The sequence below is a fragment of the Haematobia irritans genome, chromosome 2, assembly GCF_050003625.1.
Source record: "Haematobia irritans isolate KBUSLIRL chromosome 2, ASM5000362v1, whole genome shotgun sequence".
Lineage (NCBI taxonomy): Eukaryota > Metazoa > Arthropoda > Insecta > Diptera > Muscidae > Haematobia > Haematobia irritans.
The window spans coordinates 174684839-174712062 of NC_134398.1; the positions used below are offsets into that span (position 1 = coordinate 174684839).

At 31.7% G+C, this 27224-nt stretch overlaps 1 protein-coding gene across 8 annotated transcripts in view; it reads left to right on the forward strand.

The window, feature by feature from the left end:
* Positions 1–27224, forward strand: part of Pde11 (Phosphodiesterase 11) — a 355629-nt gene that overhangs the window by 270412 nt on the left and 57993 nt on the right. For all 8 annotated transcript variants that reach the window (XM_075296862.1, XM_075296864.1, XM_075296859.1 and 5 more), the window contains 2 exons: positions 7052–7445; positions 18756–18898. In XM_075296862.1, the coding sequence (XP_075152977.1) occupies positions 7052–7445; positions 18756–18898 (537 nt within the window). The remainder of the gene's footprint in view (positions 1–7051; positions 7446–18755; positions 18899–27224) is intronic.

Below are 27224 nucleotides of genomic sequence, written 5' to 3' on the forward strand. Positions count from 1 at the left end.
ATTTTCACATAATTATACCCTGCACCACACTATGGAACAGGGTATTATAAGTTAGTGCATATGTTTGCAACACTGAGGTTCGGTCCCTGAGTCGTTATAGCCATGTCCGTCTGTCCGTCCGTCCGTCTGTCTGCCTGTGAACACATTTTTGTAAGCAATGTCCAGGTCGCAGTTTTAGTCCATCCAACTTGAAATTTGGTACAAGTTTCTGTTTTGGGTCAGAATAGAACCCTATTTTGGAAGAAATCGGTTCAGATGTAGTTATAGCTCTCATATGTATCTTTCGCCCGATATACACTTAGGTTAGGTTAGGTGGCAGCCCGATGTATCAGGCTCACTTACATTATTCAGTCCAATGTGATACCACATTGGTGAATTTCTTTCTTATCACTGAGTGCTGCCCGATTCCATGTTAAGCTCAATGACAAGGGACGTCCTTTTCATAGCCGAGTTCGAACGGCGTTCCACATTGCAGTGAAGCCTCTTAGAGAAGCTTTGAAACCATCAGAAATGTCACCAGCATTACTGAGGTGGGATAATCCACCGCTGAAAAACTTTTTGGTGTTCGGCCGAAGCAGGTATCGAACCCATGAAAGGCGGGCATGCTAACCATTGCACCATGGTTGCTCCCACATATACACTTATGTGGACCCACATTTATTTTTATGCAATGCTATGCTATGCAATTCAAAAAATAATAAAGATTTATTTTTTAATATGTAGTTACTAATTCAGTAAGATTTTTATTTAAAAATAAAAATAAAGATCTTTAATATTTACGTACACACAAAAAAATTTTTTTTTTGATTTCAATCACGAAAATCGCGGATTCAATCATTTTTTTAATTGAAATGTCTTTAATCACAAAAATGATAGTATCAACCACCCATTTTGATTGAAAACCAACACGATTTTCAATTAAACATTTAATTGACTTTTATCACTGAATCAATTAATTGTGTGATTGAATCAATTAAAAACGTGATTGATTTTTAACATAAAATACAATCACAGTTTTAATTGAATCAGTTAAAATTTTAATTAATTTCGCAACAAACATCAATCAACTATTTGATTCATTCAATTAAATAATTAAGTGAAATTGGCTATAAATTTTAATCAAAAAATGTATATATTGCGCCCCCAAAAATCGTATTTAGTTTTATTTGAAATAAAAGAAAATATTTGTTTCTTATAAAACATATTCAATATTTTATTATTTTTTTAATTATGCAATGACAAATAAATTGGGTTCATGTGTGTTTTGTTCTAACATAACTTACATATACAATTACTATCAATAACAACTATAGGGTGAAAAAATAGACTATATAAATCTTTATCTTCCTTATAATGTCAGCATGTTCCCTCTAATATGTAAATGCGCCTAGATTTCCAATAAATAAGCACCCTGTAAACTAAGTTAGTTTTTCTGAAATTAAACAGAATAATTCGAATTTAATTTTGTTCAATTAAAAGTTAATTTTGATAAACATTACATGCATAGAATATCAAGTTCAATTCTTAGTTCCAGGTTGCAGATTTATAATCTTCTTTTGCAGTGGTAGTCTTTTAGCATAAAAAGGTGTATTAAGGAGCTCGGTAATTTAATTTTAGTAACAATTCCTTTCCAAAATTTCCACACATTGAAATCGTCTATTAAAACCCGGACCAATCAAAGACAAAAATAATGGCAAACAATGTAATATTTGGTATTATATTGATGATACTTTGCAATTTCTGGAAATAGAAAAAAATATAAATGGAAAATACATATTTTTATTATTTTCGGATATTTTCATATTTTTAAATTCAAAAGAAAGAACTTTTTTACCATTACATAATTCAGCTCATTAGTTTATATATCAGATATACTGCTCTCTACTTGGGTTCAAACTGAAAAAGCAGGTAAAACAAAAATTCAATCTACCAACAAACCAATACCGCTCTTGGTTTTAAGAAAACTAGGAGTGAAAAAATTATAATTTTAAAAGATCAATATGGTACCCGCCTTTTGATTGCAAACATATTCTTATATATTTGATAAAAGGATGGAGTGGATTGATTGACCAATTTCACGAAATGAAATTGCTCACTAAAAGAAATGAAAAAAATATATTATTTTAGTCCGTTTAATGTAAACATGCTTCAATGGAAAACGGTATTCACATTTCACAATTTCTTACCTTCAATAAACGTAGATTGTTTTCCATTTTTACAATACCACAAAACACAAACACAGGTAATTTCTAATGCGTTCTGTCATATATTTTTTCAAACGTTTACCACGGGGCCATTTGTTGTTGCACACTTTATTTCAACCCTTTGCTATGATTTGTTATTGCGTTCAAACTATTTATGCACATATTTTGAATGCAGCAGACAGAATGTCGCCAATCATGTTTTTCAATTTACGCGAAAAACAAAAACCCAACCGTTCGTTACGAGTTACTTCCACAGACTGATCTCTCCATCATACATTTTTTTAATAAATACCCATTCTCTTGTTCTCTTTTCGCTCTTTCCATTGCTGAAAATTATTCAATTTCAATCACAAAGGTGATTGGATCAATCACATGTGTAATTGGAAACGGAAATATTTTCAATCACGTTTGTAATTGAAAATTATTTCCGAATTGATTAATAAATTGATTGCATCAATTAATATTTTAATTGGAATCGTAACAAATATCAATCATTTTTTTAATTGGTTTTTATTCGGATTTGATTAAATAATTAATTGAATCAATTAACATATTAATTGAATCTGTTTCCAAATTCAGTTAAATGTTTAATTGAAAAAATGTTGGTGATAATTTTTTGTGTGTATGTATTGCCCGATTTTCAAAAATTTGACCATAAAACTCTTATTGATTGACTCTCCAATTAAGATATACAATTTACTACAGAAATTAAATTTAAACAAAATATTCTACAGAAATAAAATTTTGACGAAATTTTGCAAAAATTTTCTTAGAAATAAAATTTTGCAAAAACTTTCTTAGAAATAAAGTTTTGCAAGAATTTACTGGAAAAAATTACCAAAAATGTTCTATAAAAATAAATTTTTACAAGAATGTTCTATAAAAAAAAATGTGCAAACATTTTCTATAGAAATAAAATTTTGACAAAATTTTCTATAGAAATAAAATTTTGACAAAATTTTCTATAGAAATAAAATTTTGACAAAATTTTCTATAGAAATAAAATTTTGACAAAATTTTCTATAGAAATAAAATTTTGACAAAATTTTCTATAGAAATAAAATTTTGACAAAATTTTCTATAGAAGTAAAATGTTGACAAAATTTTCTGTAGAAATGAAATGTTGACTACATTTTTTATAGAAATAAAATTTTGATAAAATTTTCTATAGAAATAAAATTTTGACAAAATTTTCTATAGAAATAACATTTTGACAAAATTTTCTGTAGAAATAAAATTTTGACAAAATTTTTTATAGAAAAAAAAAATTCTATAGAAATAAAATTTTGACAAAATTTTTTATAGAAATAAAATTTTGACAAAAATTTTTATAGAAATAACATTTTGACAACATTTTCTATAGAACTAAAATTTTGACAATTTTTTTTTTGTAGAAATAAAATAAAAATCGGCATTTGCTATTTTGTGAGTAAAAAATCGTCAAAATGCCGATAAATCGGCAAAATTGGTAGCCCTGGCTGAGGAGCTTCCTTAAAAATGTCATTATTTTAAAGAAGCCGCAGCTTTGGTTCGGAATCGATACCAAAACACTTAAGCAACATCATTTGGATGCAAGTAAACTTTTTTATTTGAGTGTAAGCATTCACTTCGGCAAGAAGGAAAAAAGGTAATGGCTTACATTAAATGTTTCGATAGCTACAGGAAGGATGTAACAACCAACACCACATTGGTCACTCTATTATAAATCTAAAAACCAAGATCTGAAATCGAGTCCAATCCATGCATTATTGGTGCTATGGGTTTCTGTTCGTTTTTTTTTCTCTTCGTCTCTTTAACCTTTCTTAAGTGTACTTGAATTTACCATTTAGAAACCAATTTTCCCCTTTCTTGTATTCCGTTACGTTTTATCAAAGATAAAATATATGTGTATTTGTTTTTGGTCTGCCTCATAAAATTTTTCGTTTTTTTTTTTTTTGCTCTTTCTTTATGTAGTTGCGTTTAACCCTTAGCTATTTATTATCCTTACCGGCAGTTATTTTGCCATAAACTAAATGCAGAGATTTTTTTCCACTTTACTCAACTACATGCATACATACATGATGATATGGTTTGGTAATTTATTTTCAAATCATATACTGTGAAAGGGAATGGCTTTATTTCATACAGGTTTTTTATATGAGAAATTCCATGGGTAATAGTTTATTGCAAGGTTTTTAGGTTAATTTAGATGGGAAACTTAAGGAACTACTTATTTTATCATAAATTTCGAAATGATAAATTTTTGAATTTGATAAAATTTTCTTAAAATTGTGATAAATTATGTTTTGCTGGTGTGCCAACCGTGGCACATATACCTCCACCATCCCACAAGGCACATTATTATAATGTTTAAGTCCGTCTGCCAAAAAAATAGTAAACCTGTTCTAAGCACATATCGGACTTGCATAAGGATATTTATCAGGGTAGCTAAATCAATAAGAAGTTTTATCTGACAGTCCTATACAAATATGAAGTGCTCAGGCCTTGGACATCCAGACCAATATGCCTTTGACTTTGTTGGATCTTTCTGACGGAGAATCAAAAAAAAAAAAATCAGTAAACCTCCATTGACAATAATGCTGCCAGAACAATGCAAACCAGTCAGGATGACCCGGTGCCAAATTTCAAGGAACTTTAATCCCCTAGCAAAAAAGCGTGACAAAAAAGGTAGTGAAAATGTTCTTTTAGGATCCGAAAGTGGTGAAAATTTACGCAGAAGCTATAAATTAACATGGGTTAGTTCGCAATCTCCGAACACACCCATGAAAACACAACAGATAAAATTTTGACAAAATTTTCTATAGACATAAAATTTTGACAAAATTTTCTATTGAAATAAAATTTCGCAAAATTTTCTACAGAAATAAAATCTTTACAAAATTTTCTATAGAAATAAAATTTTGACAAAATTTCCAATAGAAATAAAATTTGACAAAATTTTCTATAGAAATATAATTTTGACAAAATTTGGTAAATTTTCAATAAAAACAAAATGTTGACAAAATATTCTGTATAAATAAAAATTTGACAAATTTTCTATAGAAAAAAAAAATTGTCAAAATTTTCTATAGAAATAAAATTTTGACAAAATTATTATAAATAAAAAATTATTATAGAAATAAAATTTTGACAACATTTTTCTATAGAAATAAAATTTTGACAAAATTTTCTATAGAAATAAAGTTTTGACAAAATTTTCTATAGAAATAAATTTTTGACAAAATTTTCTATAGAAATAAAATTTTGAAAAAATTTGTTATAGAAATTAAATTTTTGACAACATTTTTCTATAGAAATAAAATTTTGACAAAATTGTCTATAGAAATAAAATTTTCTTTCCATAAAAATATAATTTTAAAAAAATTTTTATAGAAATTAAATTTTGAAAAATTTTCTATAGAAATAAAATTTTCACAAAATTTTCTACAGAAATAAAATTTTCAAAAAATTTTCTGTAGAAATAAAATTTTCACAAAATTTTCTATAGAAATAAAATTGATAAAATTTTCTACAGAAATAAAATTTTGACAATAATTTTCTATAGAAATAAAACTTTGACAAAGTTTTCTATATAAATAAAATTTTGACAAAATTTTCTATAGAAATAAAATGTTGGCAAAATTTTCTATAGAAATAAAATTTTGAAAAATTTTCTACCTAAATAAAATTTTGACAAAATTGTCTATAGAAATAAAATTTTCTTTCCACAAAAATAACATTTTTAAAAATTTTCTATAGAAATTAAATTTTGAAAAATTTTCTGTAGATATAAAATTTTCACAAAATTTTCTATAGAAATAAAATTTTCACAAAATTTTCTATAGAAATAAAATTTTCACAAAATTTTCTATAGAAATAAAATTGATAAAATTTTCTATAGAAATACAATTTTGACAACATTTTTCTATAGAAATAAAATTTTGATAAAATTTTCTATAGAAATAAAATTTTGACAAAATTTTCTATAGAAATAAATTTTTGACAAAATTTTCTATAGAAATAAAATTTTGAAAAAATTTGTTATAGAAATAAAATTTTGAAAAAATTTGTTATAGAAATTAAATTTTTGACAACATTTTTCTATAGAAATAAAATTTTGACAAAATTGTCTATAGAAATAAAATTTTCTTTCCATAAAAATATAATTAAAAAAAAAAAAATTGTAGAAATTAAAGTTTGAAAAATTTTCTATAGAAATAAAATGTTCACAAAATTTTTTACAGAAATAAAATTTTCAAAAAATTTTCTGTAGAAATAAAATTTTCACAAAATTTTCTATAGAAATAAAATTGATACAATTTTCTATAGAAATAAAACTTTGACAAAGTTTTCTATATAAATAAAATTTTGACAAAACTTTTTATAGAAATAAAACTTTGGCAAAATTTTCTATATAAATAAAATTTTGAAAAAATTGTCTATAGAAATAAAAGGTTGACAAAATTTTCTATAGAAATAAAATTTTGAAAAATTTTCTACAGAAATAAAATTTTGACAAAATTTTCAATAGAAATAAAATTTTCTGTAGAAATGAAACTTTGACAAAAAATTTCTATAGAAATAAAATTTTGACAAAAATTTCAATAGAAATAGGTTATGGATCCTTTAATCAGTTGACCTAGTTGATTTATGCCTTCATTGTCGCGAAATGACCGTAATCGAAGTGGTTGTATGTCTTCATCACTACCTACAATATCCTCTGACAGAAAGTTGATCATATTTCATTTTCAAAAATGTTTTATACAATAGCTTCGTTGGATGACTTTTTTCAATTTCCTTTTTGTATTGTTACCAATTTTCTTTAACGTCAACTCTCTCTCACTGTCTCTTCCTCTTATATTTTACAGGAAAATATCTGCACATGAATTTGAACGTGGTGGCCTATTGAAACCAATTGTCAATACTATTGATGGTACACCCACTTTCCTGAGTATAGGAACACCAAATGATTGTACCATCATGTCCCAATCGATGAGCACCAGCAACAGTAATGGCAGTGCTGGCAACAACTCAATGTCATCATCAGCCATGGGAACTGGAGGGGTCGGAGGTTTAAGCTCTAACAGCACAGGGAGTCATATGGGCACGGGCCCTTATCATCACAATAGTCATCATTATCAACAGACGGGTTCTGGTTCACATTCGCATCATCATCATCACCATCATAATCATTATCGGCCGCAACGTTTATCACGTAATGAATTGAAGCAATTGGACGAAAAGGAATTAATATTTGAACTGGTAAGGTATTGTCTAAGTATGTATGTATGTGGTTGCGTGTTTGAGTGGGTAGTATTGGAATAAAATAACAAAAAATGGATGAAAAATATTTGCAGAATAAAATTGGAAAATATCACATTGGCATTTGTATTGTTTGACAGTGCAAGTTGATCTTGTTTGCTGGACCTGTTGACATTAATTCTAGAAATAGCAATATTAAAAGTCATATTTGCAATTTATTATTAATAAGCATTTTCACATGTTATTGACCACAAAGAACTTGAAAATAATAAGTGTCCATCTTTCGAGCCACCGTGGTGCAATGGTGGGCACCGGTAGACGTTATAAATATTGAGTGGGAAAAGTATTCATTTGGAATCCAAGCCGAATAATACGGTGTCTTATTAGAGATTTGAAATGGAGCTCACTTCGGAGGAATGACAATAAATTGTACATGGTCCTTCGAGCCGGATTGTTGGTTTTTACAGAACTGAGTTTTGCCCCACCAGAGGAAAGGGACTTAGTTGGACCAAAAATCAAAAATAAATAAATCCTTTCATAAATTAAGGGAAATATAAAAATTTGGTCCTACGGTAAAAGAGCTATACCCCATAAGCGGTAAGAAGCTCTATCGAATCAGGTTCTAAAAACAATTTAAAAATCAAAATAAATTGTTTAATCACTGGAAAAAATTATTTTAGTAACAAAGCGTTCTCGTGGCTTAGACAACGAGAAGAAAACTTAAAATTAACCCCTTGAAGAATACAATTCAAGGGAAACAGTGAATAAGGCGTATTCCAAGGCCATACATTGGAATTCACTTAAAAAGCGTATGTCGCGGCTTAAACAGCGACAAAATAAAAAATATTAAATGAAATTTTAATATAAAAACACCGCCACCAAAAATATTAGGTGGAAAATCGTAATTCGTGGCTTTAACAACGAATTAAAAGGACAAACAAAAAATTTAAAAAACAACAGTCTTCATACCAGATCAAGAACAAAGATGGACTTTGTGATGAGAATGGAGAGAATAAACAATGCTTCAATCGAGTCACAGGATGACAAAGCTTTGCTAAAAGATGCAAAAACATATTTGGAAGTATGGATGAAGGAGTTGGATAATCTGTACTGGCACCTTATTTTTAATCACGATGGACCCCTCGTTTATCTCACCAAAGTATTCGAAGAGGTTGATGATTTATACGAAAAGAATAGAGACGCTCTATTGCCTAAAGTTTATTTGGAAGAGGCAACAAATGAAAATGTCCAATTTGGAAGAATTAAGGAGTTGTTGAACGCACAAGGAAGCTGAAAATTTGGAAAGCGCATCAATCTCCTTTGCGCCAGCAGGTCCTCACTTCGGAGGAAATGAGGCGAGTGTGACGGTCCAAGAAGCAACGCCTAATGTAATTTCCTCGAATTGGGAGGAATTCAAGAAACAATTGCAAAAAGCTCCATTTGAAATCCCAAATCAATCTTTTCTCGTTGAGTTCCAAATGAATACTAATTTCTTTATTGAATATAAACGTATATCTAGAATATTGAAAATCTTAATCTAATCTAGAACAAGACAACAATAATCTGTTATCATTCTTCTAGCTGTCTTATAACTTAACAAACGATCCCAAGTGAACATGCAGCATACATGCACGTCCAATAGATCTTTTGTTGTAACCCTTTGAAAATACCCTCACACATAAGTGTTTCTTAAAATGGGTGGTTCATTTTGATCGTTTCACTTATCTTCACAAGTGAAAAGAGAAATTAATAAACTTAAATATAAACACTATGCTGGAGATTATTGATATTTAGGCACATAGGACGTATTTGTTCCATATGCATTTGTTTTGATCCCATGCTCAAAGCATATTTGTTTTGAACACCGACCCAACATTAAACTTTTCTTCGGTGGTGTTTTAGCCCCTCTCAGTTGACATTTCTGAGTTTTTGTCCTTTTTTTACCTCGATGCACTTGGCACAGCGACATCATCTCTTTAAATCCATCCGAAAAAGACGTTTCTCTACATTATAAAAAAAAATGTTTACTTAGATCCAACGATTTTTTAAGGATTCTGGTATTGATTTTGAGCCAAAGATGCGGCTTCTTTAAACCAAAGACGTTTTTAATATGACTTTAATCTGAATGAATAAAAATAAAATCACATTTAACGAATTTCCCAATAAAACTTTAAACCAAATATACAAAATCCTCAATCTTATTTTAAGCGTGTTAATCCTAAGATGAACGATTCAATATATCAATTAATTTAAAGACGATTTCTTTAAATTATTCAGGGACGCAAATTTCCGCGAAGGCGATAAGCTCATTCGACGTTTTATTTTCAATTCGACTACCAATCGCATAGTTAATGCATCATGATTATCGTAATATTCGCTGTGTGTGAATTTCGTGAAAACGTTTGCGATACCCTCTCCGGACACAGTTGGTGACCGTCTTCGCTCTTGTTTTTTGACATGTTTACGGGTGCAGTTTCGATTACTCCATTTTTTGTCGATTGTTAAATTTCTCTGAAACTTACTCGGATTGTGCAAAAGCCGCCTCAAACACTGATCTCAACAGGTCTAACGGATGCGCTTACCTTACAAACGCCAATTTGTGGTCTGCTAATATAAGATAGTGGACTTCTTTACCAGAATATATCTCTATTATAAACCAAAGTTCGATTAACCTCTTCGGGAGCCGCCGTGGTGCAATGGTTAGCATGCCCGCCTTGCATACACAAGGTCGTGGGTTCGATTCCTGCTTCGACCGAACATCAAAAAGTTTTTCAGCGGTGGATTATCCCACCTCAGTAATACTGGTGACATTTCTGAGGGTTTCAAAGCTTCTCTAAGTGGTTTCACTGCAATGTGGAACGTCGTTCGGACGCGGCTATAAAAAGGAGGTCCCTTGTCATTGAGCTTAACATGGAATCGGGCAGCACTCAGTGATAAGAGAGAAGTTCACCAATGTGGTATCACAATGGACTGAATAGTCTAAGTGAGCCTGATACATCAGGCTGCCACCTAACCTAACCTAACCCTCTTCGATATTGCTCCTTCCAAAAACAAGAACCGCATTATCGACCGATGTTGCTCCTATCTTTATAAAATCTACGGACGCATCACTTAAAATAAAAAAAATATGTGTCGAATTTGGCTACAATTTCGATGGCAGCCGTTTATTATAATGTATTACATGATCTTAATCTACACTTGCGATAGTTTTGCGTAAAGTGACGAGGCTAAATACTTCATGGAGTATTGGTATATGTCGATATTTTTGTGCGATTTTAAGCAATGAGTTTAATGACTTCATAATAATCGTCTAAATCGACTTAAATTTTAATCTGGGATTAAATTTGATTTTCCAAAAGTTATGGTCTGCCTGTGTTTTTTGTACAAATTTCGGAGTTTAGTAATTAAGTGTTTGGTTTTTTGTTTGATTTTATGTTTACATTCGAAAATCGGCCATGTCGTTTCATTCGCCTTGAGCAGTAGACATCCCTTACAGCCTTCGAGATGACTTTGAAAAGACCAGTTTAGACCAATCTGCTGATTTAGCCTTTTTTTCAATATTTCAATATTTTCAATAATTTCAATATTTAGCATGACCTTAAGAGACAAATACACGAGTGAACCGACACGACTAAATCGACTACATTGTAGGATCTTAGTCCAATATTTACGTTTTAGTATACCCTTTGCTCAAAGCTATTTCGGGCGATAGAAAATATACTGAAAGCTATTCTTCAGCATAAGTGCACTTTTAAATTGTTCTTTATTGTTGGCCAGTATGGCGTATAAGCATCGCAACAAAGAATGATATATACACCATACGCACCAGCGAACGAACACGAATATATTTATTTTATTTATTTATTTATTTACACAGCATAATTAGCAGCTGGTTACAGTAAAATAAAAAGTATGACGCTTATAATAATTAAAAATAAAATAAAATAAAATAAAATAAAATATAACTATATAATCTATTTTAGAAATTGAAGGGACAATAGAAGATTTATAGGCAGGATTGGGACTAAGAATTGAATACAAACAACAAAAAAACAAGAGAAAAAAGAAGAGAAAAAAAAGATAAGATAAGGAACAATTTTACAACAAGAATTGGGAATATAGTGTAAAGCTGGAGTAAATTCATTGCGGAAAAACTGGGATACCAGGGATAGAATGGGTTTTGTATTAGACGAATTATGGGTCAGGAACTAAGAGAATCAGGAACTAGGATGAATCAGGAACTAGGATGAATCAGGAACATGGTGATAGCAGGAATAAGGACAGCAGGAAAGGATACAGGAAATGACGCCAAAGCATAGTAGGAGCATAGTAGGTATGTTGAAAGGAAGAAATTTAGGCAATTACAAGTCAGGAACCAGGAAGAATCAGGAACACAGCAGTATAAGGAAATGGAAAATAAAATCGGAGAGAATAATATCGCTTGAACGGGAGTTATTGCAGGAACATGGTGATAGCAGGAATCAGGAACACGGTGATAGCATGAATAAGGATAGCAGGAACGAACACAGGAAATTACGTTAATGGACAGGAGCATAATAGGGAGTTATTGCAGGAACAGACAGGAACAATAAAATACGAAATACGATATAGTTATAGTTGACAACCCATTAGAGCATAAAACTAATCCATAAGGATAGCGCGTTTTATACAAGATATGGAATCAGTGAGTGAAAATAAATTAAAGGAATGGTTAAACTCAATTATAAGACGATTCAATTAACTTCCACTCTCTCTGGACGACGAAATTAACCTTTTGTGACCAATTGATCGAATAAGTGTGTGGAGAAAATCAATTGAAGTGACGCAAAGTCCAAACCTAAAACATTTAAGGAGTGCTAGTTAGGGTCTATGGCAACATGGACAACATGGATTAGGGATTGTAATTAGAATTAAAAGGTCGACCTTTCGACTTTTTTAAAAGGGAAAAAATTAAAGAAGAAGCGATTTTTTTGACTTTCTAAAATATTCGAGCTGCGGCTTAACCATCCATATTCAAGGTATATCTGTTCATATGCATATATTTTAAAATAAATCATATCGACTACAGATACGAGTAGTCGCAGAATTACCATAGAAATATTTGTTTTTTTTTTTTAAGAATTCCTTTTTAAAAAGACCCTTGTGGAAAAGTAGAATCTTTACATTGTTTCACCTTTAAGGATTGTGGTACTGACTCCGATACAGTTTTTAAATATATGGCCTATAAAATTAAAACTAGGACACATATGCCATTTATCGATATTGTATCCTCTTTTTCCGATATACAGTGCGCTCGCGGAATTTTGAAAGTTCTCAAGAGATAGTCTTTTATTTTTATACCCTCCACCATAGAATGGCGGGTATCTTAACTTTGTCATTCCGTTTGTAACACTTCGAAATATTGCTCTTAGACCCCATAAAGTATATATATTCTGGGTCGTGGTGAAGTTCTGAATTGATCTAACCATGTCTGTCCGTCCGTCTGTTGAACTCACGCTAACTTTCGAACGAAACAAGCTATCGACGGCACAAGTAGTTGTTATTGATGTAGGTCGGATGGTATTGCAAATGGGCCATATCGGACCACTTTTACGTAAAGCCCCCATATAAACCGACGCTCAGATTTGGCTTGCAGAGCCTTTTGGAGGAGCAAAATTCATCCGAACCGGTTGAAATTTGGTACATGATGTTAATATATGGTCTCTAATAACCATGCAAAAAGTGGTCCATATCGGTTCATAATTATATATAGCCCCCAGATAAACCGATCCCCAGATTTGGCTTGCGGAACCTCTAAGAGAAGCAAATTTCATCCGATCCGGCTGAAATTTGGTACATGGTGTAAGTATATGGTCTCTAACAACCATGCAAAAATTGGTCCCAATCGGTCCATAATTATATAGCCCCCATATAAACCGATCCCCAGACTTGAACTCCGGAGCCTCATGTATAAGCAAAATTCATCCGATTCGGTTGGAAATTGGTACGTGGTCTTAGTATATGATCTCTAACAACCATGCAGGAATTGGTTCATATCGGTCCATAATTAATGTAGCCCCCATATAAACCGATCCCCAGATTAGACCTGCCCCTTGGAAGAGCAAAATTCACCCGATCCGGTTGAAATTTGGTACATTGGGCTAGTACATGGCCGCTAACAATCATGCCAAAATTGGTCCGTTTCGGTCTATAGTTATATATAGCCGATCTCCAAAAATAATCTACCAAAATTTTATTTCTATAGAAAATTTTGTCAAAATTTTTTTGCTATAGACAATTTTGTCAAAATTTTAGTATTGTAGAAAATTTTGTCAAAATTTTATTACTATACAAAATTTTGTCAACATTTTATTTCTATAGAAAATTTTGTCAATTTTTTTTCTATAGAAAATTTTGTCAATTTTTTCTTTTTTTCTATAGAAAATTTTGCCAAAATTTTATTTTGTCAAGACTTTATTTCGGTAGAAAATTTTATCAAAATTTTATTTCTATAGAAAAAGTTTTCAAAATGTTATTGCTATAGAAAGTTTTATCAAAATTTTATTTCTATTAAAAATTTTGTCAAACTGAATTATATACGTATTAGTCGGCCTTTTTGGTTTAATATGTACCCCGTATGGAGTAAATTACAATTGAGAAGACGGTGTTAAGAAGTTTTAAGATACCTTGCCATAAGCAAGTGTTACCGCAACCCAATTACTTCGATTGTGGATGACAGTCTTTAGTACAAGTTTCTATGCAATCCATGGTGGAGGGTACATAAGATTCGGCCTGGCCGAACCTATGGCCGTATATACTTGATATTATTAGTAATATTAACCCTCGTAAAAATATCAGCGGTTATGGCATTCTAAAACAATATAAATTAATAATTAAAATTCACGAAAAATGTAAAACGAGATCACAAAAAATTCATAGGTTTATTTGAAATTATATTTGACATTGTGAATCTGCCTTTAACGTCAAATTTCATGTATTTCAGTGTTGCATAACTTTAACTTTATGAAAAAAAAAAAATCATGTTATAGAACTTTCAAGTTGGTTCACTTTAACGGTGTGGTTAGTGTAAGAATAAGCGTGTACATATTAAGCGGTATTGACGTTACCTTTGTACCAACCAATCGAAATCCGCAAAAATATCTTTATCTTTAATCCAAATATTTAATATCTATGTTAATTTAGATATTATTTATTTTAATTTAAAAAAATATTTGTATACAGCTTTAACAGAGGGACGCAAATTTCAAAGATTCATGTCCTTATTTGTCTAAATTTTCTTCTAATGGAAATATTATTATGCTACATAATGCTCCATATTTGTAAAAAAAAATCATTGTGGATTTGGACTCCCTAGGCCATAGCATCTTCACTCCAGTAACTTTATCATCAAATATATATCAATGTGTGTTAAGGTAATTATTCACTTATGGTTGGAAATAAATATTCCTGAACTGGCATTGATAGAACACGCGAATATAATTAGACAGCTGCACTTGGCTGAGATGTGTCCCTTGGTGCGTATGAGTATCATCATTGTCTACTAATTATACGCATCAATGGTTTAACAATAAACCACAACAATTTACGTAAATGTCATATCTATAAAGCTTTAGATCAAACCAACTCAGATGAAATCAAGACTACACTACAAAAAACAGGAAAGTTTACTTAGTGTAAAATATACTTCAAAATAAACAAATATATTGGGCCGAAAGTTCTGTCAGGCCGAATCTTATGTACCCTCCAACATGGATTGCGTAAAAAGTTCTACCAAAGACTATAATCATGGAACTACTTGGATTGTTTTAACAGAGGTCTATGGCAAGGTATATTTGTATTTCTTAAAATGGTCTTCTTAATTGTATGTTAGTCCATATGGAGTTAAAAAGGCATAAAAAATGGCCAACTAAATGCGTATAAAAGCCCCTTTAGTTCTTGATCAGTTTATACAGAGGAGTCTATAAATAATTATGAACCGAAATGAACCATGATAATCCATCGCATGGTAATTAGAAGGCAACATTTTAATATAATCGGATGAAATTTATTCCTCCATGAAGCTTCAGATGTCAAATCTTGGTAGTCTGGGATATATAATTAAGGACCGAAATATACCAATTTTTGCAAGGTAAAACGTCGCTCAAAAAGTAGTGAAATGTTCTTTTTGTATCCGGAAGTAGTTCAAAATTGGTGTATAAGCGATGAATTTAACATGGGCTTGTCATAGAACGGATGTCCACCATTTCAAAAAAAAAAAACTTTTAATATTTTGCCAATTAATATTGTTTATTAGTTTTTTGTTATAATTTTCAATGCATTTTAAACATTTGCAAGTTTTCTACAATGTACATAACATTTTTCGCTAAAATTTAAATAATTTGTATCATTTTATTAATTTTTATTCTGAATTTAACCTATTTGAGGCAAAAGTTAAGTTAAAATTACCCATTAAAATATGAAAAAAGAGAATTATTAAAAAAACGAATTAAAATAAATTCCTGTGTAGTTAAAATGAAGAACATCTTTGGGAGAACGTTTTTGGAAGTGCTTCTATAGTTGTGCCATTAGAACAACATCCAAATTTTTTTGCTGGCTACTTACATCACGTACCGAATTTCAACCGGATCGGATGAAATTTTCTCTTCTGGGAGACTCCGAAAGTTTAATCTGGGCGTCGGTTTATATGCCTGAAAGTGTCCCGATATGGTCCCATCAATAGCTACTTGTACCAATTTTCAAGTCGATGGCTTCTTTCTTTCGGACGTTAGCGTGATTTCAACGGACGGACGGATATAGCTAAGGAGAAATCCTTGTAGTGTTAGTAGAAATTTAAATAAAACGAAATAAAATAAAATAAATCATATACGCAAAATCCACAAAATGCTTTATCCTACATTTGAAGCTTTTTTTAAGTGTAATTAACATATGCAATATCTCAGTTAATTGAAAGATTATTTCCTTTCGTCAAAAGTGCGTTTCTTGTTTTGAAAGAAAATTTGCCTTAGTCCAGAGACATAAAGGGTGATACGGTCAAAATTTGGTCTATATAAACTTGACGTATTTCTTTCAATTTTGCATTTAAAAAACCTGAACACCCCTCATTTTGAAGGTGTGTGTGTAGAATGTTGTTCCTATTTTGATTTTGGAATTCACTCTTCAGTTGTCAAAATGCCGTCCAAGCAATAAGAGCAGCGTATCAAAATTTTGCTCGCGCATCGCGAAAATCCGAGCTACTCGCACGCAAAGCTGGCAAAATCACTAAAAGTTGCCAAATCAACCGTTAAAATGTAATTAAACGTTGGTCTGGATCGGGATAATAAAATAAATATCGTCTACAACCGTGCATCGAGCCAAAAAACGAGCCGGACTATCGACTTACAAGAAGGTAGTGACTCCAAATCGCGATTATAAACAAAATACGACGGCCAAAGCGCGATCCCGGAGGCTGTACACGACGATGCTGACGAAGTTTGACTACGTGGTAATGGACGACGAAACATACGTCAAAGCCGACTACAAGCAGCTTCCGGAACAGGAGTTTTATACGGCAAAAGGAAGGGGAAAGGTAGCAGATATTTTCAAGCACATAAAACTGTCAAAGTTCGCAAAGAAATATCTGGTTTGACAAGACATCTGTACCTGTGGCTTGAAAAGCAGCATTTTCATAGCTTCCGGGACTGTCAGAAATTTACGTGAAAGAGTATTTGAATAAACGTCTGCTGCCTTTCCTGAAGAAACACGGTTGTTCCGTACTGTTTTGGCCGGATTTGGCATCTTGCCATTACGGTAAAAAGGCCATGGAGTGGTACGCCGCCAACAACGTGCAGGTGGTTCCCAAGGACAAGAACCCTCCCAACACGCCAGAGCTCCGCCCAATTGAGAAATACTGGGCTATTGTCAAGCGGAACCTAAAGAAGACCAAAAAACTGCTAAGAACGAGCAGCAGTTCAAGGCAAACTGGCTTTCTGCGGCGAAGAAGGTGGACAAGGTGGCTGTACAAAATCTGATGGCGGGTGTCAAGCGTGAGGCCCGGCAATTCGGATTTGGAAAAGCGAAGGCCTAACTGAATATATGAATTTGAACTTGAAAAATACATTTAATTTGATTTTTTAAATAAACGATTTCACCGATTTACACGCGTTTTCCCTTGACCATATTTTGACCGTATCACCCTTTATTATGTTACTTTAACGGGGATCAAAGATTTGTTTGCTAATTTTTTTGGAACGAATTTTTAAATAAAGATTATGAACTTATTAAATAAAATTTAATTATTTCAAAGAAATTCTTAAATCCTTAATGTTTAGTTAGCATAATCATTTACAGTAGTTCAATATGGTTTTAGTGTATGAAAAACCTTCTATCCTTGTATATAATTATGTCGTCAAATGAGCATACGCCAGATGTAATTTCAAAAGATCCTTGAACTTTCATCACTTGAACACGTGTTTATATTTATATTAACCCCTCTGTCTGGCTTATTATCCCACGGGTATATGCACATCATTATTATTGGACTTAATTACTGTTAATAATACGCATCATTGATATCAACAAAAACAATAAATATAATTGTAGAGTTAAAACATATTGAAAATACAGATGATGCGTTGGTACTCCTTCTGACGATAACTACATAATTATTTCTCATGTAATTATTGACAATATATAATGTTAATTTTAAAAATAAAAATTAACATGAAACATGAACATTTATTCAATATCAGTATCTTCTTTTTATCTATACATGTAAACGAATATGATAATAAATGACCCACACTCATTTTTTGTGTTTTTTTTCTCCTTTTTTTCTTTTCATATAACATTTCGGATTTTTTACATTGACTTTGGCTTTTCTCTCTACGATTTCGGTTTCACGATAACGTTCTCTCCGAACGAATGTCATCTGGAAAATAACCATCATTTGTTATGTCCTGGACATTGTGATACTCTATCTCTACTGTAACAATGCCTGGATATATGGGCCATGTTGGACATGCTGGCTATAAACGTCACACTGACACTTCCACCATTACCACTGATGGTCGTGATAATGTTCATTAATGTCATACAAATGGTGTCATTGATATCTTTTGGACTAACTTTTGATGGTGTCTTGTTGCTGGTTGCTGTTCTTTCTGTTCTGTTGCGATGATGGTGAAATGACACCACTGATTCATTGATGCTGAATGATATTTGAATGTTGAACTGTTTCTTGTGGAAAATATATTGCCTGATAATGTTACTTTATGCCATGGTCATTAATTTTATCATCCACATCATCGTCCTTATCATTATCGTCATCATCAGGTAAAGGACATTTGCAATGAACTGGAAGTTCGTAGTCTGTGCCACAAGATTTTACAAAACGTCTCAATTCTATTGAATGCTGACCGGGGATCTCTGTTTTTAGTGCAAGGACGTTGCAGCAGCATCAATGATGGACCAAAGAAGTAAGTACAATTATTTATTAGTAAAAATAAATAAATTAAGTAAAAATATTAATTTTAACTAGAGAATCTTAATACTCGTACAATATAATTACATACATAAATATCGGAGATTTTTTCATATATTTCAATGTTTCATGAATTTTCAAGACAACAAAAATTGTATTTATATATTACCTTAATTGTCACAAATCAAAAACATTCGAATTAAAATTTTCCAACATTCGTATAATCCATAGTGGACTGTTATGGTCCATCAAAAAAAAAAAAAAAATAAAGAGCTTCCAAAAAAGTAGTCTAGATCCTTAAGTAGTGCAAATTTGTATCATCTCCAATCAATCTAACATGGGCTTGTAATCACAGGTGCCAAAGTTGGTAATGTTAGATTGTTTGACAGATTGGTAGAATTCTTGATGTTTTGTTTTTTTTTTTTTTTTTTTGCAAAATATTCGTCTCCACTTAAGATGTACTACACAAATTTTCTTTAGGAATAAAATTTTGACAAAATTTTCTCTAGGAATAAAAATTCGACAAAATTTTCTGTTGACATAAAAATTTGACAAAATTTTCTGTTGGCATAAAAATTTTACAAAATCTCCTCTATGAATAAAACGTTGACAAAATTTTCTCTAAGAATAAAATTTTGATACAATTTCCTATACAAAATAAAATTTTCTAAACAAATCAAATATGAATATGAAATGGAAGTTTGACAAATGCTTCTACATAAATAAAATTTTAACTAAATTTTCTATAAAGTCAACATCTTAAAAAATTATTCTATCAAAATCCAAAAATAATCTACCAAAATTTTATTTCTATAGAAAATTTTGTCAAAATTTTATCTCTATAGAAAATTTTGTAAAAATTGTATTTCTATATAAAATTTTGTCAAATTTTTATTTCTATAGAAAATTTTGTCAAAATTTTATTTCTATAGAAAATTTTATCTCTATTTAAAATTTTGTCAAATTTTTATTTCTATAGTAAATTTTGCCAAAATTTTATTTCTATAGAAAATTTTGTCAAAATTTTATTTCTATGGAAACTTGTGTCAAAATTTTATTTCTATTGAAAATTTTGTCAAAATTTTATTTCTATAGAAAATTTTGTCAAAATTTTATTTTTATAGAAAAGTTTGTCAAAATTTTATTTTTATGGAAATTCTTGTCAAAATTTTATTCCTATAAAAAATTTTGTCAAAATTTTATTTCTATAGAAAATTTTGTCAAAATTTTATTTCTATTGAAAATTTTGTCAAAATTTTATTTCTATTGAAAATTTTGTCAAAATTTTATTTTTATTGAACATTTTGTCAAAATTTTATTTCTATAAAAATTTTTTGTCAGAATTTTATTTCTATAGAAAATTTTGTCCAAATTTTATTTCTATAGAAAATTTTGTCAAAATTTTATTTCCATAGAAAATTTTGTCAAAATTTTATTTCTATTGAAAAATGTGTCAAAATTTTATTTCTATAGAAAATTTTGTCGAAATTTTATTTCTATAGAAAATTATGTCAAATTTTTATTTCTATAAAAATTTTTGTCAAAATTTTATTTCTATAGAAAATTTTGTCAAAATTTTATTCCTATAGAAAATTTTGTCAAAATTTTATTTCTATGGAAAATTGTGTCAAAATTTTATTTCTATAGAAAATTGTGTCAAAATTTTATTTCCATGGAAAATTTTGTCAAACTGAATTATATACGTATTTAATCGGGCGTTTTTGCTTAATATATACCCCGTATGGACTAAGTTACAATTTAAATTACGGTGTTAAGAAGTTTTAAGATACCTTGCCATCGGCAAGTGTTAGCGCAATCCAAGTAATTCGATTGTGGATGACAGTTTTTAGTAGAAGTTTCTACGCAATCCATGGTGGAGTGTACATAAGATTCGGCCTGACCGAACTTACGGCCGTATATACTTGTCATCATTTGCGTTTACGACCGGGTTTTGAACCTGGGTTTGTTCACACCATAACAGAGCATCTCCACACACTAAGACACAAACGCCATTGAATTCGAAGTATTAACACGTTAAACTCAATAAAAAATTAAAACTTCTCGTAATTTGCAAACCCTTTTCAAAAGAAGTTCCATTGAAGTGAAATTAAATTTTTAATTTTATTTTTATTGTTTTTCTTTTTTTTTTAATTTTTATGGATTTGCTATTCCGTTTTGCAACATTTAACTGTCCAAAAATTTACATTTTGTCCTCAAATGGCCAAATAGCGCATTTTTTTAAGTCTGGTCTAACACACGTTATCGGAAGTGGAGAAATTAGATGAAGGATACTGGGATGCTCTTAAAAAGAAATATTTTTGGAACAAATTCATTGTATTGTTTATAAGCTTCCAAGGGCATTTTAATCAATTGCATTCAGAAATTAAGTTATTCGTTATGGCAGCACTGCAGTGTATTGGTTTATATTTGACAGGAAAACCACAAACGACTATCGAAATTGGTCTCTACCATTTAAATTAGAATAAATATTTTGCTTTTCGTACCATTCCTGGTGTTGTTACCATTTGGACGCGATGCAACATTGCCAGTATCATGTCAGTATCAAGCGAAGCATCTCCTGGGATCTTTCTGTTCTAGCCTTGGAGAAAACGAGCAAGAGCTCACTGATGCACAAAAAAAAAGCTAGAACAGAAAGATCCCAAGAGATGCTTCGCTTGATAATGGCAGTGTTGCATCGCGTCCAAAAAGTGGACGAAAAACAAATGGTAACAACACCGGGAAAGTTCCGAAAGGTGTAGGCCAGATTTGATCAAAATGCACATTGCAGTAGAAGAATACTTGCTTGGGAGCTGAACGTACTATGAGAACATTTGCAATACATATTGAAAAATTAACTTGAAGAAAACGGGCAAGAGCTCACTGATGCACAAAAAAGGCTTGAACAGAAAGATCTCAGGAGATTACTTGCCATAAAGGTCGGCTTAAAATCTAAACCTGAAGTAGTGTGGGTCGCCATACCGGGCCTTAACCGCTCCGTGGGGTCAAAATAAATGCAGAATATTAACTGGAAAATATCATAAAGACAGACCAGGGGCATTGTGGAGACTAAAGTTGGCACTTAAAAAAAAAACAAAGTATCGGGAATGGGCCAATATACCGCAGAGCCACGTGTTATGGCTTTGTGGGTCGTCTGAAGGAAATTATCCGTGCCAAAGATAGTCAATTCGAACAAATACAAAAAAATTTGATATTATTTCTGATATTTTTTTAATTAAATACTATGTGTCACTTTTTTGGATGAAATTAAATATTCCATTTGGGCCTTTTACTTCATTATGAAACAAGGCAGTTTTTTGTTGTATTCTTTGAAATTCTCGTGGAGCCTTCGAAGTAGAAAACAAGAAACCGACTTCGGAAACAAACATTTGGGTTGCTTGCGACTCTTTTTTCGGGCTTGTATTAAGTGAACTAAAGTCCTTGTATTAAATCCTAACAAAAAACTATTAGTATTCCTGAGTCGACAAAACAAAAAAAATAAATAAATAACTAATAAAGTAACAGCATTTTATTCTTCACACCATTCTTAATCCAATATCCTTAAAAAAAAAATTCTTCAAAACTATCTCACAACAAAAATAAATGTATAATTTTATGATTAAACTCAATCTTTGCCAGAACTTCTAATTCAAGTAAATAACTATGACATTTGTTTTATTCTCTTATTCATTTTGCTGCTGTAAATCCATTTGAAATAGCATTGGTCACGTTATTCGTTGGTCTAATAAACACGTCCCATGGCTATTACGCAAGTGAACTAATTTTGCTGAATAGAAGGAGGAAGTTAGCTTGTCATGCAGTCAATAAATTATTGACTAGAATTAGTTCATATGTCGTTTTACCACACTTCTATGGGAAATATTCTATTATGTAGAGGGACATGTGAATGAATTTTCATTTTTTTGCTGTGAGCAAAAAAAAATTAGTTCCATAGAGTCGCAAAATCTTTGGGTTATTGTCTAAAACAAATGTATAAGGAAAAAGTTTAGTCAGTCCGATGAATAAATTCTTTTAATTATTGTTATTTTTTTATTATTTGTATTAGCCATAAAGATGTCCAAGACCTACAAACACGTACACAGGGCATTTGTATGGAAGTGAAAGAGAATAAATATAACTGAGTTCGTAGTAAAATAGCTTTGAATGAAAATGTGTCTGTGAGAAATATTGTACTGAACAGCTGCAAATTACTTCTTGAGTCGATCCATACCTGTCCTTCCGTAAGCCCTTGTCCAGATATATGGACAATTTTCAGCATATATTTGTAGTATTTGGTAATAAGCAATAATGGTTAAATTACGATTTTAAGTTGTTAAACTTCAGAGCATTGAGTAACGCTCAAATCTACCCTCCAAAAAAAATTGCTTGGATCCAAAGATTTTGACCTTCCTTTAACGATTTTGGTATTGATTCCGAGCCAAAGATGCGGGTTCTTTAAAATAAGGAAATTTTTTGCGACATTTCTGGCGTTAAATTTAGAATCTAACATGTTGGCTGATAAGTCCCCGGTATGACACATAGATGGCGTCGCTAGTATTAAATGCATATTATTTTTATATAGTACCAACCTTCAAATGATTCGTCTCAAAATTTGACGTCTGTAAGTCAATTAGTTTGTGAGATAGAGCGTCTTTTGTGAAGCAACTTTTGTTATTGTGAAAAAAAAATGGAAAAAAGGAATTTCGTGTTTTGATAAAATACTGTTTTCTGAAGGGAAAAAATACGTTGGAAGCAAAAACTTGGCTTGATAATGAGTTTCCGGACTCTGCCCCAGGGAAATCAACAATAATTGATTGGTATGCAAAATTCAAGCGTGGTGAAATGAGCACGGAGGGCGGTGAACGCAGTAAACCCCCGAAAGAGGTGGTTACCGACGAAAACATCCAAAAAAATCCACAAAATGATTTTGAATGACCCTAAAATGAAGTTGATCGATATAGCAGAGGCCTTAAAGATATCAAAGGAACGTGTTGGTCATATCATTCATCAATATTTGGATATGCGGAAGCTCTGTGCAAAATGGGTGCCGCGCGAGCTCACATTTGACCAAAAACAACAACGTGTATATGATTCTGAGCGGTGTTTGCTGCTTTTAAATCGTAATACACCCGAGTTTTTCCGTCGATATGGGACAATAGATGAAACATGGCTCCATCACTACACTCCTGAGTCCAATCGACAGTCGGCTGAGTGGTCAGCGACCGGTGAACCGTCTCCGAAGCGTGGAAAGACTCAAAAGTCCGCTGGCATAGTAATGGCCTCTGATTTTTGGGATGGACATGGAATAATTTTTATCGATTATCTTGAGAAGGGAAAATCCATCAACAGTTACTATTATATGGCGTTATTGGCGCTTTCGAAGTTCGAAATCGCGGCAAAAAGTGTTGTTCCTCCAAGACAACGCACCGTGCCACAAGTCATTGAGAACGATGGCAAAAATTCATGAGTTGGGCTTCGAATTGCTTCCACACCCACCGTATTCTCCAGATTTGGCCCCCAGCGACTTTTTCTTGTTCTAGGACCTCAAAAGGATGCTCGTAGGGAAAAAATTTGGCTGCAATGAAGAGGTGATCGCCGAAACTGAGGCCTATTTTGAGGCAAAACCGAAGGAGTACTACCAAAATGGTATCAAAAAATTGGAAGGTCGTTATAATCATTGTATCGCTCTTGAAGGGAACTATGTTGAATAATAAAAACGAATTTTGACCAAAAATGTGTTTTTCTTTGTTAGACCGGGGACTTATTAGCCAAACTGTTATAAAATTAAATTTAGGATACAGATCTCATTTATCGAATTTTCATTCTATTTTTCCGGTATATTAATAAAGCTATTCACGTACAAACAAATGCCAGTTTAAAAATCCAAATTATGACGGATACCACGAAGTAAAAAATATTTTCTTAATTCCAAAAAACTTTAAACCAAATATGCTAAATCCTCAAAATAAGTTTTAGCCTATATTTGAAACGTTTTATCTTAAATCTAAAGATTCAATATTTCAGTTAATTTAAGGACGATTTCTTTAAATCAAAAATGTGATTCTTTACTTTAAGGAAAATTTGCCTTAGTTTAAAGACACGCAACTTTAACGAAGGTACGTAAATTTTCAAAATGTGTGTCCTATATTTAATGAAAAACAAGTACATACGGCCGTATGTTCGGCCAGGCCGAAGTTTATGTACCCTCCACCATGGATTGGGTAGAAACTTCTACTGAAGACTGTCATCCACAATCGAATTACTTGGGTTGCGGTAACACTTGCCGATGGCAAGGTATCTTAAATCTTCCTAACACCGTCTTTTAAATTGCAAGGTAGTCCATATGTGTTGACAAAATTTTCTATAGAAGTAAAATTTTGGTAGATTATTTTTGGCTCGAGTGGCAACCATGATTATGAACCGATATGGACCAATTTTTGTGTGATTGCGGATCGGCTATATATAACTATAGACCTATATGGACCGATGTTGGCATGGTTATTAGCGGCCATATACTAACACCACGTGCAAATTTCAACGGATGAATTTTTCTTCTCCAAGAGGTTCCGGGGATCGATTTATATGGAGGCTATATATATAATTATGGACCGATATGGACCAATTCTTGCGTGTTTGTTAGAGACCACATACTAACACCACGTTCCAAATTTCAACCGTATCGGATGAATTTTGCTCCTCCAAGGGGCTCCGGAGGACAAATCGGGGGATCGGTTTATATGGGGGCTATATGTAATTATGGACCGATGTGGACCAATTTTTGCATGGTTGTTAGAGACCATATACTAACACCAAGTACCAAATTTCAGCCGGATCGGATGAAATTTGCTTCTCTTAGAGGCCTCGCATGCGAAATTTGGGGATCGGTTTCTATGGGGGCTATATATAATTATGGACCGAAATGGACCAATTTTTGCATGGTTGTTACAGACCATATACTAACACCATGTACCAAATTTCAGCCGGATCGGATGAAATTTGCTTCTCTTAGAGGCCTCGCAAGCGAAATTTGGGGGTCGGTTTATATGGGGGCTATACGTAAAAGTGGACCGATATGGCCCATTTTCAATACCATCCGACCTACATCAATAAAAACCACTTGTGCCAAGTTTCAAGTCGATAGCTTGTTTCGTTCGGAAGTTAGATTGATTTCAACAGACGGACGGACGGACGGACATTCTCAGATCGACTCAGAATTTCACCACGACCCAGAATATATATACTTTATGGGGTCTTAGAGCAATATTTCGATGTGTTACAAACGGAATGACAAAGTTAATATACCCCCATCCTATGGTGGAGGATATAAAAATTGTGGAGCAAAGATTTTAAACTTTCTTTTAATAAAAAATTTAATTATTTTAAAGAGAGTTCTCCTTAATAGTGTGTAAATAGCTCATCCTAAAATTGAGGTTGCGTAATCTTTAATATCATGTAAATATTTTTTTTTTCAGTGTATGCAAATCTTAAAAAATAAACACAATCTATGGAAACATCATACCTATTGTGAACTGGCAGACATTTAATCCATCAAAATACAAATTTTTAATTTAATTTTTCAAAAGCAAACAATGTCACAAGTAATATGAAATTTTAGTAACAGTTGGGATTTGTTCGAATTGGGAGCCTTTCGCACGATTCGCATGTTAGACAAAGCCATCAAACGATTCACGAAAGTATCTCTGCGGTATTTTGGCCCATTCCCGTCGTAACGATTATAAAAACTTTGTCCAAATTTTAAATACCCACATAGGATAAATACTCAGCACCATAAGAATTGTCTTTGCTGCGTATAAAAAAATTATGGAAAATCGATCGGGGTTTTAATAAAGTTTAAGATTTTTAGGGACTTTGTTATGACATTTGAGGTAACAAATTCTATATAAATAAAAATCTCATAGAACATACCTCTCCCTCAAGATGATCGAATTTCTTTTCCAAGTCCTCACGCAAATTGAATGCAAATATCCTTTTAACATAATTCAGGACCGAAATTTACTGTTGATTTATGTGGGAAATTATTGATCTAAATGTATGATTTTAATTTCGCATATCGGACTCTGTGGGCGACATATCCTTCATCCTTTATACCCTAGCTTTGGACTAACTTATACATTTTGTTTTAGGGAAATTGAAACAAATTAGAGACAAAAATTGTACTTCTTGACATACACCCAGGATTATTTTCTCCCATAGAAAATACTATACATTAAACGAAAATTTCGTTTATCTACAAATTCGTTCGGAAAGAAAGTAGTTTTTCTGTGGGTGTATGATTTATAGTCCTGCAAAAACAATATGAAAGG